Below are 22,385 nucleotides of genomic sequence, written 5' to 3'. Positions count from 1 at the left end.
TAGTTTTCCCCCTCTGAAGAACCATTTGCCTGCCCCACTTGCTGGACATGCAAATTCCTGAGCTTCTCCACCTGATTACCTCCAGAGGACTCAATTGAGATCCACAAACATCTTCATGGTGAAAGTATCATGTTCTGTGAGGCGTCATATTTCTAGTCCAGAAAACATTTTGAGTGTCTGTCTTGAACCCTCCTGGTTTGGTGTAGATCTATGATGCTCCCCATTGTGATTTATCTGTGATGCTCACTGAGACTTTGGTAGACCCATTGGAGGCGTTAAAAATAGTAATTGAATTTTAATAATTAGAGATAATTTTCTTGGAGGAAGAAGATCTCTGTACATATGTCAAGGAGCAATAGTTTCTGCCTACCCCTGTAAAGGATTGGTTCCTGCCCTGTAAAGTCTGTGCTAGCTCCTGGTAGCCAGTGTGGCTAGACTGGGCTCTATTCTGCAAACAATGAGGGTCTGCCTTGTAGTGTCTATACAGGGAAGTGTTCCAATGAGGAAAATACCTTGGCCTTCTAGGTTGACATCACTAGCTGCAGCTAACAAATTCCAAATAAAAGCAGAGTATAGAAACCAAGGAACACGAGACAAAGAGGATTTGGTGGGTAAAATTAAATGAAAAACCCAAGTTATTGTCAAGAGAAAGAAAAACACTGTAAGACAAGAATAAAAACAGATTCCATAGTCACCTATATAGTTGTTAATATATGCCTAGGGCAATGTTTAAAATGGACCTTGCTGTGTGCTGAGCTCTCTCTTTAGCCATATGGTTCCTGAAACTTAAACTGGGTAGGGCACCATGACAGGGTCTCAACATGTATCACATATGTGACACACAACAGTACAATGATTTTTTTCTAATGTTCATGCCTAATCTTGTTCATCAGAATGATGTATCAAGATGAATGTGCTATGCAGAGTCCATTTATTTTGGAAATCCTTGCAAATTATATATGATTATCCTTATAATGTACAAAAAATATCTCAATAAATACTCTTTCTGCATAATCTGCGGGTTGGTGCTCCTGCTGCAGACTTGTTACCATACAAGGTACATGATAAAAATCCCAAAGGCTGGGTAGAACACTCCAGTTAGAAAGGCCATCCCACATCTATTTCATCAGCAGTCTTCTGCAAAGGAGATCCTGTCCCCCAATGTCCAGATGACACCTGAACCACACCCAATGACAACCTAGGATTTGAAAACAGATCCCACCTAATATCCTGTACCCCATACCTACCACATCAAACCAACCTCCTTTATGTTTAGACTACACATTAGGAAATACTAGCATCATATGTGGGCTCCTCCTTTCCAGTGATACATATATCTCCATGCAAAACTGCCATGAAAGAGGGCCATATGTACTTTGAGAAAAGGTTGAGAATTTTCTTCATTGCTGAATCATTGCAAAAAAAAAAAAAAAGATATAATGAACTGAAATTACCCAACCAAAGAAGACAAGCTGGCAGGATAATTTAACACAGCCCTTTATGGGATGTAAGAAATCAATTTGATACTGCTTTTTGAAAATAATATGACATTAACTGAGCACTGAGTGTCTGAAAGCTGAGGAGCCTCAGAGTCCTTGCCTGTCTCGGGAGTTTCTGTACTTGCCAACAAGTCACTTAGAACCTGTGGGTTTTGATTTGCACATCTCAAAGGGGAACGGGTGATATATTTCAGTAAAGGCACAAACAGTGTGTGCTGATTTACATGGAGCTCCACATTAAAATCCGCACTGAAAGAAAGAGAGCTCTCTCCAGAGGAAAAAATGTAGACATTTACTAGCACTGATGTGAATTAGAGAAATGTTACATGCTCATTGTCTTTCAATCTAGCAGCTTCCTTGTGAGAGTCTCCCATTCCTCCCCTGCTGGTTGTAAATACTGCTTCCTTTCTGTCTGCTCAGCAGCCTGCTTGGGACCATCTTCTTGATCCAAATCATATTGTTATCTCTCTCTCTAAGATGCATAGTTCTGAGAGTTGAAGAAAATTGTCTTTGTCATTCTGCTACGCATTTTGTTTTCCCTAGTGGATGGCTTCTTGCATTAGTTCACTCATAGCTACACATTAGACAGCTGAACCTCTATGGTTTTTATCTTTGTTTGTTTTTGTTTGTGCTTTTCCTTGGACCCAGTCAAATCAAGAGACAAAGATAGAGCCATCATATGGTATTACTTATTCTGTTGTAGCTTGCCAGAAAGAAATTTGATAAAAGTGAACGATGTTGCAGCAGAGATCATCTTTCAAATGAATTTCATGTGTTTTACTTTGGTATATATATGCATATATATAAAATATGCATTCCAACATTTCCCATTTTCTTTTAATTCAACTGAGAATTCCAATTAAAAATCTTATCAGTATTGATCGTGGAGATTAAGTTATCAGCTGTTAAAAAAATTGAATCCAAAAAGAAAAAAAATCAGAAAAAAATGAGCATTGCAAATAGAAAATTTCAATTTTAAGTGTTTAGAAATATTCATGAAATTGGTCTAGCTAATGAACCTGAAAACACGTGGCTTGGGGAAGGTGATAAGGGCAGTGGTGAAGCCACAGGAAGCTATGTGCCTGGACTCAAGGTAGATGCACAGTGGAAGCTATGTGCCTGGACTGCAGGAAGATGCACAGTGTAAGCTATGTGCCTGGACTTCAGGTAGATGCACAGTGGAAGCTATGTGCCTGGACTGCAGGTAGATGCACAGTGGACCCCTCTGCCTTTGTTGCTTTGAGAGGGAATGTCTAAGCAAATACCCAGATACTGAGGCTCGTGGTGGCGCACGCCTTTAATCCCAGCACTCGGGAGGCAGAGCCAGGCGGATCTCTGTGAGTTCGAGGCCAGCCTGGTCTCCAAAGCGAGTTCCAGGAAAGGCGCAAAGCTACACAGAGAAACCCTGTCTCGAAAAACCAAAAAAAAAAAAAAAAAAAGAAGGGGAAGTCTAGGAGGGAGCAGCTGTTCTCTAGATGGCTGGACACAGGTGTGAATGAGTCTTCCTTAGCGAGAGGGTATCACAGGCTGTAAGTCATTCCAGGAATCAGCAAATCCATGCAAACAATGTACTACTACAGCATGTCACATTCCCCACCAAGGGGAGAGAAAAGTCACTTGAACCAGTGTTTCAGCTCTCCTCTGACTTGCATTCTGAGACTGAGTGCCTGAGGTGCCAATGGTCACATGACTATATAGGATAATCAGGGATATGTTTGCGCTGGGGTTCCACACCTCTCTGACACCTCAAATTCCATAGGAATCTGAATATTCCCTGATGAACCTAAAGACCCAACTTTCCATTATGGATTATTAGTCTATTCAGGTTTTCTGTCCCAAACCTTCGGTCCTGATACAGGCTCCATTCCAATCCTGTCTCCCCTCACTGTCCTCCCTCAAGCTGCTTCCTCATTTAGGTGTGCACATTTACCCTGCTCTTTATCTGTGGCTTCTGCTGACCTCACACCTGCTCTTCCCCTACCTCCTTCTGGCTAATCCTTGAGCACATAGCACTGTATTGATATTCAGGGTCCTAGTCAACACTGCAATTGCAGTCACTCGCTGGGCTCTGTCTTGTTGGGTTTTTTGCACTATTCTAGGAAACATGCAGTGTCTCTTTACAAAGGATCCCAGGATTACCCAGGATAGTATAGGAGCTGTTTAGCAAGATGGTCTGAGAGGCACACTACAGCTGGCATTGAAGGATTCATGTATAACACAGTCCCTGCCGCCATATTGCCCCAGACTAATTGGAAGCAGCAGGGCCCTCATTTCATAAGCAGAATGGATGCTTCATGAGTAAGGTTGTCAAGTTAATAAAAGGGATCTGTTTACTGATGTATGTGTTTATTCAGTTTACATAATGAAACAGTTATAATTTCTGTTCTGTGTTTTGATTATTGCCAACCAAGTACTTGGCACTTGGCATACATTCCCTTTGAATCTCACAATGATACTTCAAGTGGGATATCATTATTGCCATTTTAAATCACAGAAAATAATGGTTAGCTAAATTGAATAAAAGTTCATACAGCCAGTAGATGGAAGTATTGAGCTGTGTATACATATGCCTCAGTACTGCATGTATGTGATACATATACACCTACATGTGCACATACACACACGTGTGTGTCATCTATGGATGATCTATCTATGATTTAGTTGAGATTTAGGGCTCCATCTCCAGTGATGCCAGCTCTGCTTTAGGCAAGCATTTTGCTAAGTGTTATTTTGCTTACAAGTGATTGTTTTCATGGATTTTGATTCTAGTAATAATTTTGTAAACTTGAAAAATTAGAGTTCTCTCATGCCTTTAATATCTATTCTCATTGATTCTATGTCAGTAGCTAGTAGTGTAGCAATCCTCAGATTATGCCATTTGGGAATACTATATTCCCATGTGAGTGCTTTGGGGATTAAAGAAGGAAGTAGAGATGAGGAGACTTCCTGCAGATAGTTACTGTTTCATTTTACATGGTCACACTCATCTCTGATGCTTGTTGCTCTGCATTCTCTCATCACTCCCATGTGTTTATACTGAGAGTCTCTTCTTGGTGCAGTCATCACTCTGTAAGATGTAACACTATTCTTATATCATGATGGCTAACCCTCTTCATTTATCTGACATATGTTGTATAATATTCTGGAATCTATAGTTCATTGTTTTAAAAATATGAAAAAGTCAACTTCTCCATTCACACATGTATAGACATGCTCAGATAGAACCATGTTTCTTTCTATTCTAAGTTAGTCAGCAGAAAAGCTTCTATTCATCTGTAGCTCTGATAATAATAATGTAAAAATGATCTCTCAGCTTGCTCTCTCCAATATGCATCATAGACAAGACAGCAGTGCTCGATTTATGGCTTATTCGATTCCTTCAATAATAATACATACTAGTTTGCAGTGAATTGCATTTTATCAAGAGACAAGGGTCAAATAATAGGAGAAAAACAATGTGCAACTTGTGATTCTGCCTGGTGAGATTGGTGTCCTCTTCTTCTAGATCTAGATCTATAAACTCAAAAAATACTTGGCTACCTATTTGATCATTATTTCAGTGTTTCCATTGTGTTTGAAAAAGGAAAAGGATGATGGGTGAATTTCAAAAGACCTGCTTTCTAAGAAATAGAGCTTCCTAATTTAGCAGCTTGTCACAGAGTCAGGGACCCATCATCATCCCGAGGGTCACTGTAGGGCAGCAGGACGTGTTTCCAAATGGACTCAGTTCCTATGTCAGACGACCTGCAGTGTAGTAAACTAGAGAGCAACAGATACAACAAGCTCCACACAAGTTCTGTTTACTCAAATAAGAAAGGAGGGTGCATTTGAGCATTTTTATTGATATGCATCACTGCCATTCAGGCTTGGATGTACTAGTGGAGGCTTTATGTGGAAGAAGGAAACTGTGGGCCTTTGCTTACCTTACCTATGGGGAAACTGCATAAGACATAGTGGATAGTGTGCTAGAAGAGCACCCGATGGCCAGTTGTAGATGTCCCTTTGAAACCTGCGGCTCTGGAGCTGCTTACATGCTCCCAACAGCGTTCTTGTTCATTAAGCCCTTGAACAGCTGACCTCTTCCTCCCCCTGTGCCTTCTTCCTTTTTCATCCATAGTGTTCCTGAAAGCTGACAGGTAGTGGTTCCTCTAGCCATTTAACCTTCTTTTCTAGTCCATTCTAAATCCAGCTTGTGCCCAAGTAAACCTACTTAGCACTACCAGCGGAAGGTTATGACTCTTCATGCAAGAGCACTGACCAAAAATCCAATCCTGTTATCTATTTTGTGTGTGTGTGTGTGTGTGTGTGTGTGTGTGTGTGTGTGTGTGTGTGTTTACACTATGTGTGTAGTGTATGTGCATATGCCTATGGAGGTACACAGGTCTGTATTTGAGCAAGTGGAGGCCACAGAAATATGTGGAATATCTTACTCTCTTGATCTCCACCTTGGTATTTGAAACAGGATCTATTCCTGAATTGCAACTCAACATCTTGTTTAGGCAGGCTAAGCAGTGCGCTTCTGGGACCCACTTGCCCATTCCCTCAAATGCACACACAGTCATATCTGGCTGTTTCATGGGTGCTTAGGATTCGAACTCCAGTCCTCTTCTTTCATAGCAAGTGTTCTTACTCACTGAGATATCTCCTCAGCCCCCAACCAGAACTGATAGAATAAAATGCTCTGTTTTTGAACAGTGTTTCTTTTTCACTCCTTTGTTACTATCAATGAAATGTACAGACTTGAAGGTTGGGCGTTCTGATTTCAGCTTCCTCAACTCTCACCAGCCCCAGCACTGCTTTGTGAGCTTGGCTGAGCCGTTAAACCTTTTAGTATCCTTCACTATGAAGTAGCATCTTGACACACACCCATCTCTTTGGTCCTTGTGAGTTTAGTGGCACAGACACAGCTTAGCTCAAGAACTAGTTCTGTAAATTGTAGCTATTTTTATTATTAACTCAATGGGGAGAAACAAGATGGATCCTTTCCTCTGTGGTTATTCTCCTACTCCACAGTTCTTATGGACTAGAGGTTTATAGCACACGTTTTTCACACATTCGACCCATAGTAATGGCAGAAGTCACTATTTGTGAGGGTATTTGATAAATCTCAGTGAAGTCTGCTGTACACTTTCCAGTGTACTGTTAACCTTAGCCCCAGGAAGGACACATCCTGTTCTAGTGTTGTCCGTATTTTATCAAGTTAATTTTTTCCAAGTTTATTTTTTAATTTTCATTTTATTTTTAATTATATACATATTGTGTGGATGTACACATGTGAGTGCATTGGTAATAGAGTCCAAAAGAGGGTAATGTGTCCCCTGGAGCTGGAGTTACTGATAGTTGTGAGCTTTGTGATGTGGATACCGGAACCCTAACTTGTATTCTCTAGAAGAGCAGAATGCTAGGCCATCTCTCCAGCCCGTATCTCCTCCAGTTCCCACAAGGTTTATTGGTCATGATGGTAGTGGTGGTGGTGGTGGTGGTGGTGGTGGTGGTGGTGGTGGTGGTGGTGGTGGTGGATGGTTTGGGGTTTAGCTCTCAAATTATAATCTGGCCATTTGAACCTGGGTACAGGATATATTCTGAAATGAGTTAGAAGCCTTTTCCGTGAAGCTGTGCATACAGATGACTCTTTAAACACTAAAGATAGTTTTGCCATTGGTCCCTGTCTTTAATTTGGGTGTTTGTTTCTGCAATGGTTCTCTCTTGGAGATTCCTAGTTGGCATCAATTTAAAAAATCCCTCAATATTTTATTTGTGTTCTGTACAGATTCTTGACTTAATGAGTGTCTCTCCAGGATCCTAAAGTGTACAGTAACTGTGCATACATCTCTTACCCATGTCATATGCTTTACAGTTTGGTTTGTTTATTTCTAATGTATCTGTTTTAGGTTAAAGCAGCAGTGACTGAGAAAACAAATGCTTGGTGGCATATAAATTAAATCATTTCTTGTCAAGATTTCTGTGTATCCTTTGATTTTACTTAATTAGCATAAGAGAACTAAAGAAAGCTAAAGGGAAAAGCAGAATAAATATGCTATTTATTATATTTATTTATTTTTAAAACAGTTTTATTAAGAATTTTTTAATGAGAGAGAGGTGATTAAAAATTGGTGACAGTTTTGCTGGACATGCTAAAAGTAGGGTCAGCATTGATGCTATGTCCTGACAATCCCAGCTCCTAGATGAGCTGCTTTGTGTCCTATTAACATTGAGGGCTTATCTTGCTGGCAGGACTGTTCTCAGCCCTCCTGTCAATAGAAGGCAAGCTGGTGCAATCAATCAGATACTGTCAAGTACAAGGCCAGGTAAACGGCCCCACAACAGAGCAATTGTCTCTGAAAGTGAATCCTCGTGTATATATAGCTGCTATGTCCTTCTATTAATTTTGAACATCAAAGGTTATTGCCATAATTATCCTAATTACACCATAAAATTCTGATGTTTACTGAATGAATTGAGTTGCCTTGGAAATAAATGAAGGAGGGAGAGGTGGAACTGGTTACTGGAGTTTTTAAAGAAAAGAATAAGGGCATGTAAGTGTGTGAAAACCTAGCATCTCTATTATTAGGCTCAATCTCAAATTAAGAAGATAACACTTTAAACACTATTTGTAAAATTCCCATTCCCAAATTCCTGATAAGCTTGATGGTTAAATAAAGGCTTCCCCTTTAATTTAGCATTTCTAAATTCCTATATTTCAGCTGATTGTGAGACCATAAAGCATCCAGACTCTGTTTCAACACTCATTTTCCCTCTCTGTTGATTCCCTTGGTGACCTAGAAATCAGAAAACAAGGCTTGATTGTCACAGTTGCAGGGTCACCATAGTAACAGCGGATGCTAAAGCTAATTCAGGGTATCAACCTTGCTGCATGAGGTTTTGATTTGGTTTTTGCCATCAAAAATCATTTTAAGGACCTTAGTGAAAGCATATAAATTATGTCCAGTAACATGCAAGTGTGCATGAGTTTCATTGTTATACATTATTAGAGCCCAATATTCCCCAACACATTCGCCCTCCACATTGTATTTTCTTCCTCTTTCTGTAGTTTAAGAAAGGATTTTCAAACAGTAGAGCACTCACTGATCTGTGAACCTATACTATTCATTTGTTTGGTTTGTTTTATGTTTTTAATTTTTTGTTTCTTTTTTTAAGATTATAATACAATTAGATCATTTCCCCCTTTCCTTTCCTCCCTACATATCCTCCCTTATACTCCTCCTTGCTCTCTTTCAAATCCGTGGCCTCTTTTGTCATTAATTGTTGTTGCCTACATATGTGCATATGTATATACATATATTCCTAAATGCATGAGCTTTTAATGGCACTATTGCCTTGCAAACTCGAGCATAGATTTAACAGGGTGATTGAGGGTAGAATCACTTTATTGATCTTTCATTAAGACACACACACAAAACCATGCATTTCCTTGCAGCATTTATCAGTCAGTTGCTTGCAGGATCTCTCATTTTTCTCTTTTTTTCTTGTGAGTACTAGTTGTTGTCAAACAGAATCATCTTTCCTTTGAAGAAAACATTATCAGACAAGACTTTAAAAAAGGAATGGTATAGAATGTTGATGTTTTCTTCTCTCCTCTTGTTTCCAGAACCAAACTTTGTGTCTTCCTATGACATTGGAAATTTCACCTACTTCTTCTTCCGAGAAAATGCTGTGGAGCATGACTGTGGGAAGACCGTGTTCTCCAGGGCTGCCCGGGTCTGCAAAAATGACATTGGCGGGCGATTCCTCCTGGAAGACACCTGGACCACCTTCATGAAGGCTCGCCTCAACTGCTCCCGGCCCGGTGAGGTGCCCTTCTACTACAATGAGCTACAGGGCACCTTCTTCCTGCCGGAGCTGGATCTGATCTATGGCATCTTCACCACCAATGTGTACGTAACTGTAGCTGAAGTTTTCTCTTTCCCTCCTCTTCCACTTTTCCTGAATGAGCCTTTTGTTCTTTGACCTCTGAGAGTTTAAAGTTCCCTTAGAGAAAGTTTTTCTTATTTTCCTGGGCTTACAGCCAAAGAATGACAAAAAGAGTCTTTTCAGTATGAATTAAATGTTAGGTAAAGATACATGCTTTGCGGGACTTGCTGCAGGAAAGCTAATTCAAAATATTTTTTTATATTTGTCCTCAGGAAAAAGTAGTATCAAATTATTGTATTATAAATTGTTCCTTTCTGATTAGTGTGTTCTAGACACCTTGTGAAGTGTATATATATATATATATCAGATGTGTTTTTTTTTTTTCTGTAGGAAAGACACACATTTTTGCATAATAAAAACATCTGGAAAGTTTGAGCTTTACAATCACATCATTCTTGCCTGGACCTCTATATTTAATTGAAGTGCAATTGCTATTTTCTCCTCATAGCAAGCATCTTGTGCTTCTCTTGGGAAAGATGCTCCTAACCTCAATGGCAGTATTTGACTTAGGAAATCTTGGGAAATTTCCAGAGCTCTCATTCAGTCTTTCCTTGGTGGAGTGTCTCATGACCCTGCAATGGCTTTCCCTCTGTAGGCTGTGAGAAGACCTCACAAGTGCATCTCCTGCCTCTCTGATGACGTGAGAACTCTGGGATGTCCTCCTATATTAGCGATGATGGTGTAGTTCTACGGTTTGAAGCTCCAACCTGGAGATCCCACAACTTAGACAAAAGTCAAGCAATCCTCTCCAAAGCTGTCTTCATTCAGTGTGAAGTTAGGAAAGTGTGTAGTATGGATGGCTTGCCACCACCCCCTTCATGGTGGCCATACCTGTTGTAGATCTGCTTTTCAACCCCAGAGGTCATTTTCACTACTTGAGTATTTTCTTTCTCATAAAAAATCAATTTATGGGTTCTAAAGTTGATTTGATTCCCAAAACCTTGTTTAAGAAATAGTGTTGGCTGCACAAGATGAATGTTCAGTTGCTCAGCTGACATCAATCTTATACACAATCGGAGCTTGACTTGCTTAGCTGTCCATTTGATGGCTCTGAGCCAGAAATACCAACAGACAAAGCTCCCATTTCAAAAGTTCTATAGGGACTATGCTGAGCCATTCCAAGGTGAGTCCATTTAGAAAGACGTGAAAGTGTTTCAACTGCTTTTCAGAATCTCAAGTGTTCACTATGTCGAAGCCACCCAGCATCAATTCTCTCCAGACAGACAGGAGCATAGGAAATTTTCATGTTCTACTCTCCCAAAGACAATGAGAAGAAGGATAAAAGCAGCATAGTGAATAAATCCACAGTAAGCACCCACTTCTTTTTAATCTCCGGCCATGGAAGCACCTGGGCTCCACATGGGACTCTTTTCTCAGTGTCGGACTCCTAGGGGAAAAAAATATCTTTTATGAGATGTTCTTTAGCACCATATCCTTCTCACAGAACCCTTACAAAGAACTGAAACCCAGATCTTTATTGCAAAGTAATCAGGATGCTGCTCCCCATCTATGGCCAGGTGTCAGGACCTCACTGAGCAGGCTTCATTTTTCTTACATGGACATGTCTTTTGCTTTGAAGATTCCAAGATTGCATTGGAATTAAGGAAGTCTGTAGAGTGGTGTCTTTCCCCTTTTCATTGTTTCCCAGGTAAAAAACGCAAGTTAGATATGAAGTTCTAGAAGTCCTGTGATTTTTTTTCCCCCTATGATGTAGGGAAAACACTGACTTATTTCTGACAAAATATTGACTCAGACCATTAATATGGAAAATACTTTCAACACCCCTCATTTGGTATCCATTTTCCTTTGAGAACCATAGCTCAGCTTGAAATGCAAATTTGAGAAAGAAGCATTTGCCATCTCAGTGCATAGTCAAAGGGCACTGACCTTCCAGAGCTTTCTGCCGACAGCTTTCTAGTAGAACCTGAATTCTAAATTAAGGCTTCAAAATTTCATGTCAGTGCTCTTTTAATTTTTTTTTCTTGTTGACCCTTTAGATTTACAGTCTCTTTTAAATAATAAATAAGATGAATCTGACAGGCATTCCTTGCAAAATACATTCCATTTATTATTTTTTAAAGAATGACAAACACGAATACCTGTAGATTTAATAGGAAAAAAGGTTTGGCCAGCTGCCACCTAAGCAACTGGATAAATAGGTGGAAGAGGAAGCCATGGGAGATGGATGGATGGCTCCACCCACTGGAAGACAAAACGCCTTTCCTCCGGAATTTCAAATTCAGGAAGCTTTTCAAAATCCCTTGTTGCTCCTGTTGTAGCTGAGTGAATTTAGTCCCCAGATGGCAGGGTCATATTTGCTACTTACTCTTATTTCATTATCTGAATGTTTGTTTTTACATGAAGAAATCACAAGGCAGCCTTGGGCATTGCCCTGACTCTATCCTCTTGAACTTGAAATAGGTAAAGGTTGATGCTATCCCTGTGATCAGTGGAGGCCAGAGGTCAATGGTGGGCTCTGACCAGCCTGTGCCTTCTCCTTTCTCCTTCCCCAGGAACAGCATTGCTGCCTCTGCTGTATGTGTCTTCAATCTGAGTGCCATCTCACAGGCCTTCAATGGACCTTTCAAGTACCAAGAGAACTCTCGCTCAGCCTGGCTGCCTTATCCTAACCCCAACCCCAACTTTCAGGTAATCTCAGGGGAAGAGGGCATCGTGAGTATCCTCCATTAAAAATGTAGAAACCCAACATAGCACAGTGAGCCTGAGCAATTAAACCATGGCTGAATGCACAGTACAGCTGCAGTCTCCTGGCCCCTGGGAAACAGCACCTCCCTCGGCTTAGCTAATGTCAATAGAACACAGCCTTTTGTGGACTATGGCGCCTAGACAAGAAAAGGGGGGCCTTTTGTGAGCTGTGATGACTGATAGTTAACTGAAAAAGGCCAATCTTCTGCAGTGGGCTAGGAATCTAGGCTTCAATTACTGCTAATGATGATGTACTGTGTCCCCCAAATCTCTGATCCCTAATGAATGATGTCCCAGTGAATAGGGCCCAGGGCACAGAGCAATGGGTCTTGACAAACAGAATTAGAGCTCTGATTGGCAAGTATGGTGAGGCTCCCTGTTGGGAAGGGTAGATTGTGGCAGTGGCTGCTGAGAAAAGAAGCCTGGCTGATGTTGATTCATCTTTCTGTCACCCAATTAGAATGTCCAGGCTGTGATGTCTTTTGTGAATCATCCCACCTCCCATGTCCAGAAGAAGTAGAGACCTGGGGATGAAGTTATTTATTTTGTTCATCTAGGCAGCAGGTGTATTCATCTGCTTGGGTTGCTATAACAAAATACCACAGTTTAGATGGTATTGAGAGAGAGAGAGAAAGAGAGAGAGAGGTTGGGGGAACCTTATTTCATTTTCTGGTGAGGTAAGATGACCAGCTTTTCCTTGTATCCTCCCTTAGAAGAAAGGAATATCCCGGTATTTCTTCCTTCATTGCTCCAGGTCAGTGCATGACTCCTAGGACCTTGAATGCTTCCTACAGGTCCTGTCTTCAGCTACCACCATGCTGAGAGAGAGATACTACATATGAATTTGGGTGCAGCACATACAAGAGCAGCCTTCCCTGTAGGTCTGTTACTATCAACTCAGGCAAAATAGTTAACATCACCAAGTTCCCAACACTATGTCTAATGTGTCAGGTCTCTAACTTTATATGGCATCAGTGCCACACGAGTGACAATGCTCTATGTACAGAGAGGGACATGGAGTCTCAGGTGAAATAGCCAGGGTCACATCTGATTGGAGATCAAGATCAGCTCCTCCCTCTACCAACAGGGGCAAAATGCTGATCTTATCCAACTAAGTGCCTGTTAGTAACAAACATTGATCAGTGACAGAGCTGAGTCCTTGCAATTCTGGTTGGTTTATCACTCTAAATCATAAAACCTGTAACTTCCAAGAAAATGGACTTAAGAAAAAGCTCAAATTTTTATACTTAGATTTTGGTAAGTATCAATCAATTACGATTGAACTTTTTTTCATTTGTTCAATATTTTTAAGATTTTGGACAAATTATGGGATTAAGAATATGATAGCTACTTTGCATGTCATACTTGGCTTTTACTGCTTTCCTTGGGCAAAGTGTTTAGCATCTTCTCATGACTTCCTTGATAGAAAGGGGAAGGCAGGATACAAATAAAATTGGAAGTATCAGTCAATATACATGATTATTGCACAAAGCATTTCATTCAAAGGACCCATGCGAACCATCTGTCTGGAGTCTTATGTGGCCTACGTGTTGAGTAATTACATATTTTGACTGTGTTTTTCTTTTTGATATGAAGAAGAAAATATATTGTTCCTTTTTTAAAAGTGTCTAAGTCCTGAAGCTTAAAAAAACAAAAAAGGCACTTACATTTATAGAGCTCTCCATTGCACTATGCCATTGGATTGAAACTCTTCACAATGAACTGAGTGACTCAGCCAACTTTATAATCCTTTACATACTTCAGAAAATGTGTATCTTAGCCCATGCATCGAGATGTGTCTATAACACATAGTAGGTCCCCTCATGCTCTGGTGTTACAGTGCCTGCATCACATTGACAGGATTGCTTTCATCTGCTAGTAGAATTAGATTCCTGCTGAATACTGAAGGAAGCATATGCAGAGGTGGTACACATGCCAGGCAAGAAGCTGACTCAGCTGATGTCATCCTCTGAGTATAGATTTAAAACTTCCAGGAAACTAAGGTTACAGATTATGGTGATGGTAGTGTGTGTGTGTGTGTGTGTGTGTGTGTGTGTGTGTGTGTGTGTGTGTGTCTCAATCTCTTACTACAGATATATTTCCATTTCTAGATTGTGTTTAATAGTCTCCTTGTCATAGGTGCCTGACCAGTGTTCTAGCTCTCAACTATACTGACAGAGAGTGCGAACTCATTTTGTACCAAAGATCCCTCCATTAGACATATATAAGTGTCCCAACATTGACAATAACCAATGGTGATATTTGTATGTATTATTGTTAACATTAATGTTATTGTTATTTTGGTTTTTCTCTTGACAATTAGAATTCATGTAGCACTTGTACAATAGGAAAAGAGCTAATTAAATGGAGGAACTGGTTCAGGAAAAAGATCTAGGAAGAGAAATGCACCACACTTTAAAATCTCAATTAAAACCCATAAAACAACAGAAACTACTAGTCTCCACATCCTCAGTGGTATTTGTCTGCCCTAGTAGAGGTAGAATATGTTGAGCCCCGTAAGACTGTCAGACACAGCTGCAGAACAGCTGGGCAACAGGCTCCAGAACCTTCCACGTGTTTTATGACCAACAATCAGAAATGGTGCAGACAAAATGGAAACATGGGAGTGCAGCAGCAGTCAGATGAGAAGACTGCTTGGAAAACGCAGGCTGGGATGTAGCTGCATCCTGGGGGTCCATGGACACACTCTTGTCTTGGCAACAAGCTCTAAAGGAACAAGGGAACCAGGGAGCAGAGACACCATGAACATCATGTCGTCAAGGATGAAGTTAGCACATTTGAAGCTTGACCATCAAGCCTAGGTGTGCTGGGATGAAGACAGATGTGCTGTGCTTGAAACAGATAACACACAAGCAGTTATTATTTTCCTAGCAAGTAGTAGAATTCCTGATCTTGTTTGAGCATGCGTTGGCATGACAGCTATGGAAGGCTGTAAGCCACATAAGGACACAAGCTGTGCTTTTTCCGTTTTTTGTGGTTTCTTCTTGTACGGGATCCCCAGGGTAGCACATTCCCTGACAATAATGAGGGGAGACCAGTGTATAAGGTTCATCAAGAGAATTTACAACCCTTAGAGAGCTTGGTGAGCTCTCTGTACAACAAGAAATACATCTAGTAAATTTGAATAGTTTTCAAAATATTGGAAACAGAATCCTTGGGTGAGATATTCGTTATAGGATGGCAACAGAAAAGAATGGTAGAAAACACTTCATATACAGTTCTTGACAATACAGGCAGACAACATACATGAAACATGGCCTCCCAGAGGAAATGTGGTCCATCCTAGCACTCTAATTGCCCCTGGGTCCCCTATATCTGTTTTTTTTTAAGGGCAGTAAGAGGTCATTGCCTTTAGAGTATACCTCCGGGTTTTTAGGATGCCATTTATTTTAAGACAGAATGCATATATAGACAGTGGCTTTATGCAATTGAAGCCAGCAGGTAGGTCATTGTTGCACCCACCCCTCGAGTATTGCCTGTGACATTGCCTGTAACTAGCACTTACCTGAACAGATTACAGACCTAACCCAGGTGGTGATATTGCTTACATTTAAAAGCTGTTCCTAGGGACTTGGAGAGATGGCTCAGCTATTAAGAGCACACATTGCCTGTAATAATAGTTAAAATATTAAAAAACAAAAACAAAAACAAAACTAACAAAAAATCCACATTCCTGGTAGGCAATGTGTCCATACTTAGAGTATTATTACTAAATACTATTTATACAAAAATCTATTGGTACAGTCTTCCCTTACTCCAAAACAAACAACTGCATGTAGAATTACTTGTTCATTTATCTGTCCCATTATTTATCCATTTTTTTCCCTCGGGACAGCAAAGCTCCAGGGACTATGGACATCCTGCCTGCATTTAGACAGATGCATTTACAATCTGGTGGATAGCTTATGCACTATCAGGAATGTTGTCTTATTCCTGGCATTTACAAGGACTTAATTTATAAATGCTTTCTTCTCATTACTTCAGTTTTCACATCAAACAGGAGACAGAAGACAGGAGCAGAACTGGTGTGTTCCAACCACTTAGCATTTGAGGAGACAAGCTAGAAATCCAGGCCTTTCTTGAGGCCACAGGTCATCTGCTGCAGGCCTTACTTTGCCCTCAACACATCCTTTACGTGATGCTCGGGTGCTCCTAACAAGAATGTAAATTTAAATTAATCACTGGTCTAGTTGTGTGCAGTCCATTTAACTCTGGGTTTCTCTACTCCACAATCCGCCTATCATTTTATGGCATATAGGATATTTTATCAAATGCTACAAAAATATAATTTACTTTCAAAAAACAATTTCCATCTTGTACTCTGGAACTCTAACCTGTTATAAAAACCAAGTATTGGGCCGGGCGGTGGTGGCGCACGCCTTTAATCCCAGCACTCGGGAGGCAGAGGCAGGCGGATCTCTGTGAGTTCGAGGCCAGCCTGGTCTCCAAAGCGAGTACCAGGAAAGGCGCAAAGCTACACAGAGAAACCCTGTCTCGAAAAACCAAAAAAAAAAAAAAAAAAAAAAAAAAAAAAAAAAAAAACCAAGTATTGGGGGTGACATGTTCTAAATGGTAGTTTCAGGCTATGTGGACCCCATCAACCCTGCTCATACGGAGTGCTGCTGAGGAGCCTCACTTCCTATGCCAGGCTTTAAAGTTTATAAAGGAACTGAGAGAGGCCATTCTGACCTGGACTCAGAGAACGCTGTGCTCTTTCCCACCTGCCCTCTTACCTTGACCTTGCCACCTACTGTCGTTTGTGAGGCCTATCAGCCTCCCTCCAGCACAGCTCTGAGATTAGTTCCCAACCATTTCTGGCCTGCCTTTTCCCCCAAGTATACCAGATCATCTTCATAGTATTTTCACTTCCTGCAGACTGATTCTTCTTTCCTTTTCCTCCATTCTCCATCCTCTCCCCTTTTTTCGCCCCTCCTTTCCTCACTGCTTTTATCGTCTTCTCCCATTACCAACTTGCTGTCTTGTGTTGCAAATTCTCAGGCTCTAACCTATTCCTTTACACTCTCCTCTAACAAGAGATACAAATACATTTGGAGCAGTCACACTATTTGTGTTGCCCACATGAGTGATGTTGTTTACAGATTAAGATAAATACCAGAGTATCGCCATGGAGTATAGAGTTGCTTATGAACCCACTGTGATTGCAAGAAAATACATCCATCTATATGTGCTCATCTGCTTCATATTCAATGTCAGTTCACCTTCATCCATCAGATATTGTTGTATTGCAGTTCGACAGACAGCTCCCAAGAGACTTGACAGACCACAAGGAGATTCTCTGCATCTGCTGTTCAAATTAGAGTCAACAACAGTGCCTGCTCCATTTTAAAATGTCACATTTTCTTTGCCATCCATTGAGAGATTCCAAATATGATGAGATTCCATCTACAGTGGAAGAACAGGAGGGATGAGAAGGTCAAGGGAGATGGAATTGATTGATTTTCACACTCAGTCATGCATCATAGCTTACTCTGTTTTCAGCTTATTCTGTTTACCTCTCTATTTGGTAAGCACATGAGCTGTGAGCACGCAGGTAGCCAGCTTTTGTAACATGGCCTATCTTCCCTTACAGTGCGGCACCATGGACCAGGGCCTGTATGTAAACCTGACAGAAAGAAACCTTCAGGACGCTCAAAAGTTCATTCTGATGCATGAGGTGGTCCAGCCAGTGACCACCGTGCCCTCCTTCATGGAGGACAACAGCCGCTTCTCCCATGTGGCCGTCGACGTGGTGCAGGGCAGGGACACACTCGTCCACATCATCTATCTGGCCACAGGTAGGAACTCCGCCTTCCTTTAGATGGTTTTCTGCCATCTTATCATTCCATGTCTTTAATTCCAACACTCACCTTCAAGCATAGCCATGTGTCTGTATTCTGTTACAACAAGCAAAACCCACAATGTGTGCTTATCCTTGTCAACCTATGCATCTCCTCTTGGAAATCTTACTTTTACTCTTTCTGCTGGATTAGAATTTTAACTAGAGAGACAATGCCTTCTTTCTTAGCTATTCTTGCTGTCCAGTGGTTCTTGGCATGACTGTATTTGGCTAGTTTAAGACAATAGAACATTTTGTTAGAAGATACTGCTGGATGAAATGTTTTCTGGAGATTTTCATGCAGATTTCTGATTGGTGCACAGCAGTACTTATGGCAAGCCATTCCTGACAGAGGTTCATGGAAACATTTGAAGAACATATGCAACACAATGTTCCCTATGTAGCGCAGGCCATGGTACTTATCAACAGTAGGTAACGATAGACTTCTTCAGAGTTCAAAGTGAGTGAGGACTAGAAGGCGTGCTCTCCCTTGTCGAATTCTCTGACAGTCCAGAGTGCATCACCCTGCCTCGGGGGGGACTGTCTCAGCTCCACCTTCCTAGCCCCAGACAGCATAATTTCCCTGTGGAATGGGTTCCTCCCATTCTTTGTGTAGTGTGATGTATACTTGGCACTTCCTCACAAAGCGTGGTTACCCTTTTATGTGGCTATGAATACTATATCCTTCCTTCATAGGATTTCTCAGTTTATAATTGTGTCACTCGGTTTATTGTATTCATGAAATTGCAATACCTCGTTTTCCCACTGTCTGTTGAATTCATTTGGCTCACTGGGGGTACAGGGTGAGCAGGTTGGTACCAGCCTGCTCTCCCAGGGCTCACATTCTTAAAGGGAAATGCAGGAAATAAACTAACTAGTAAGTAAAACACATCACCAAAAAAGTAGTGAAGAGCCAATGAGATGGGTGCCAGTAGAGGGATGTGGTGATGTCTACGCCTGGGAGGCTCCTGTGTCTTGGCTGAAGAGTGTCCTCCAGTGCCAGAAGCATTGGATGCTGCACACCATAGAGAGAAACTATGAACACTGGGAAATACAGGATTGATTAGCATGGATCAGTCCTGCTGAGTGGTCAGTAAGGCAAGGGGAGATGGATGTAAGGATAGGGACATGGATGGGTACGAGATCTGGTGGAGGAAGATTGGGGAGTAGCAGAGGGATCATAAAGAAAAAGTCATGGAACATAACTGCTAGAAGCAACAGTTCGCAGAACTGACTCAGAATAGGGGTGACTGATAAGGTATCTAGTTTTCACGTGAGGTCAGGAAGAGAATTATTTTCTTCTTGTTGTTCATTTGAAGAGAATAGAAGAAATTACTTGCCACTGAGAGATTATGTCTCTTTATGGCTTTGTTTGTCCTTAAAAACCAGAAGGCCGCCTGACACATGGTAGATTTGTAGAGAGTGAACTGGATATTCCCAAGGGTGTTCCTGGTTTTTCATCATAAATGTTCAGGTTAATGTGGCATAAATGAATTTTCTCCTTGGACTTCTGGAGACAGTTGAAGTCCTCATCTGGCCCTGTGGTAGGGGATGCTGAGGAGTGGAACTGGGCTAGGCTAGGCCTGAGTTCAGAGCCTTCTGTCCTGTTCCCACTAGAAGATGTGCATCTGTCCTGTTTACTGTCCTTAAGCTCGCTATGATCATCAGTGAGCTCTGCTGATGACTTGAAGGAATTCTCATTGTAATTATGATGAGTGCTTCCATCATTTCTAGTTGTTGGTTATCGTGGGCTACCACCCATGAGAGAGAGCATATGTCAGGAATCCTTATCTCCTTGTTCTGGAGGCTGGGTCCAAGAGTAAAGTTGTCAGCTTGATGATGTCTGGGAAAAGCTCTCTTCTTGGTTCAGAGATGGTCACCTGTTCATGCCGTTCTTATAAGTAGAGAGAGATTTCTGTGTTGCATAACTTTATTTGAATTTATTGAAAGATAATCTTATCTAGCCAGGCTAGCCTCAAACTCACTCTGTAGACTAAACTAACCTCAAACTTATGATCTTCCTGCCTCAGCTTCCCAAGGGCCAGGGTGCATCTTTTTGTGAGAAGGGCAATGGGTGGATTATGAAAGTTTCACCCTTATGAATACATTACCTTTGGAAGACTCTGTTGCCTAGCACCATCACTTTAGGGTTGAGACCATCAACATATGAATTCATGTGGCACAGAGAACTCCATGCCCCCAGGAGTATAATATTTGAGGATCTTTATTACAAATAATAAGTTTGAATACAAGTGAAAGCAGTCCAACATTGTGAAATTACACGTCTGAGATGAAACCGTAGCCTACATCAGTTGGTTATTAAATGCTTTTAACTGGTTTTAAAAGCAGTTGGTACCACTTCTAGAAGCATTCACACAGAAGCCTAATTGAACGATCTCCTGGTTTGGCTAATCACCCCCTGCCACCCCATGTCATAAATGTATGCCACTGAACTGCATTCTAACAGATAGTTGGTCCATAGCAGCCTGCCTTGAATGAGTCTACCTGTGACTTTGTTCTCACAGTTCATATGATCAACAGTATTGTAGAGAGTGTTTTAATTAAGCTTGTGCATTTTTAAGACAACTGCTGTTGTACCCTTTGTGGACTATAGTAATATCACTTTGACAATCATTGGGAAACCAAGAGTCTATGACTTGCTCTATTGTGGAATTTCCTTATTAAATTCCCTGGGCCTAAACCCACAATATCTCAAGGGGTTTTGCATGTTCCTGTTAGGCTTGTGGGCTACAAAAGATCCCAGGCTTGCTGACTCTGTCCCCAGGTTTACTCCTTTGTACCAAATGAGTCACACTGTGATGAATGCCCTTTTTGGTTCTACTGACCTAATGTTTTGCTTCTGTTTTAATCTGTTACCTATTTCGACGCTGAGTCCTCATGTGTGACTAGGTTGTACTAGCTGTGATCACAGGTCCTGTTGGTAGGTGAGGTAGCACATACATATCGGTCCTCAGTGAGTCTCCATTGCTCACTAGTCAAGCTGTTTCTCTAAAGAGGGGTTTTCAGTGGTTGAAGACACTCTCCAGTAAGAAACCAGCTTGGACTGATGGGGTCCTGCAGATGGTCCTGCTCTAAACCTTATGCACAACTCAGGCAGACACATGGAACATTCTGATGAAAACTAAAGGCCTGTTTAGATTACCTTGACAAGTTTATCTTTGGAGTCTTTATGAATTACAAACATGTTCCATTAACCTCTAGGCAGGCTACTTAACTCTTAAAGCATGCCTATGTATTTTCAAATTTTAATTCATAATAAAATTTAGTTTAAATATATATTATTTTAATATCACAGTGTACAATTGTTTGTATTTCCAAGGTAATGAAATGTATAAATGAATTATGAGAAATTCTATTTCAAAAAACAAGCTGCAAATCACTTTTAACTAAACTACACAGAAATAGCTGACTCCTGATACTTGGAAATGTAAAGATTTTGACTTTCCTGGCTCATGAAGCTGATGCTTATCTCGTGTCTTGTTTATATCTTACCCATGTGCAATGACAGTGACAGTTGTGTCCTTGGACAGGAAAGCCAGAGTCCTCGAGGTGCAGTTACCCTTGCTGTCTCTTGACCATAAATTCAAGGGACAGAACATGGCTATACCACTCCCAGTAGCGGAGATGATGCACACTCCTTCCTTCCTTCACATGAAATAGACTCTGGTTAGCTTTCCCATTACTCCTTTGGGGGAAGTACATATTCTCCCAGCCTGAATATACACAAATAAATGCAAATAGACCACCTGCTGGCAGTGGCCACTCAAGAAGCCAATTCATTTTACCCCAACATGCTCTCCACAGATATTCACAAAGTTTCCTCATGGTGCTAAAATGGTGCACACTGTATCCCAGATACCATTTCCCTGCCGCACCCCACCTCCACCTCCCACCCCATCCCTCACCCCCACACACACCAGGTTCCTTCATATTCTGTTTCTTGTGCATTCATCTCTTCCTTCTGACTCTCAGCCAAAGTAAAACCTGTTCTCTGGGCCTGACTGGATTGCAGGTCACTTCTTTGAAGGTTGTCTGAGTTGGAGCTGGGGTACATTTCTGATGGCAGCTCTTTTAGATCACTTATGACAGGAACTCTCTAAGTGGCTGAGTCTTAAGTGCATCTGCTTCCAGCTTTTTTTTTACAGAAAGACTACATCCAAGTCTGGTTGAGCACTGTAGTCTGGAATTCCCCTCCTCCCTTGGCTTCAGCACAGCAGACACCCTGACACCCCTTACCTGCTATATGAAGGCACTTTGCAGACCTTCCTTGTCTCCTTTGGTCTCATGCAGGCCTGACGCTCGGCTTTGGCCTTGGCCTAGGGGTGTTCTTATTTCACACTCCCTCTTTACACATGCTGCCCAGTCTCATA

The 22,385-nt window shown here is 41.3% G+C and overlaps 1 protein-coding gene across 8 annotated transcripts in view; it reads left to right on the top strand.

The window, feature by feature from the left end:
* The window catches only part of Sema5a (semaphorin 5A), a 469,252-nt gene that overhangs the window by 323,612 nt on the left and 123,255 nt on the right, over nucleotides 1-22,385 (top strand). For all 8 annotated transcript variants that reach the window (XM_052743005.1, XM_052743006.1, XM_052742999.1 and 5 more), the window contains 3 exons: nucleotides 9,109-9,394; nucleotides 11,945-12,080; nucleotides 17,749-17,953. In XM_052743005.1, coding sequence (XP_052598965.1) covers nucleotides 9,109-9,394; nucleotides 11,945-12,080; nucleotides 17,749-17,953 — 627 coding nt within the window. The remainder of the gene's footprint in view (nucleotides 1-9,108; nucleotides 9,395-11,944; nucleotides 12,081-17,748; nucleotides 17,954-22,385) is intronic.

The sequence above is a fragment of the Peromyscus californicus genome, unplaced genomic scaffold (assembly GCF_007827085.1).
Source record: "Peromyscus californicus insignis strain IS unplaced genomic scaffold, ASM782708v3 Scaffold_18__1_contigs__length_77618521, whole genome shotgun sequence".
NCBI lineage: Eukaryota > Metazoa > Chordata > Mammalia > Rodentia > Cricetidae > Peromyscus > Peromyscus californicus.
This window is presented reverse-complemented; position numbering and strand designations above follow the sequence as displayed.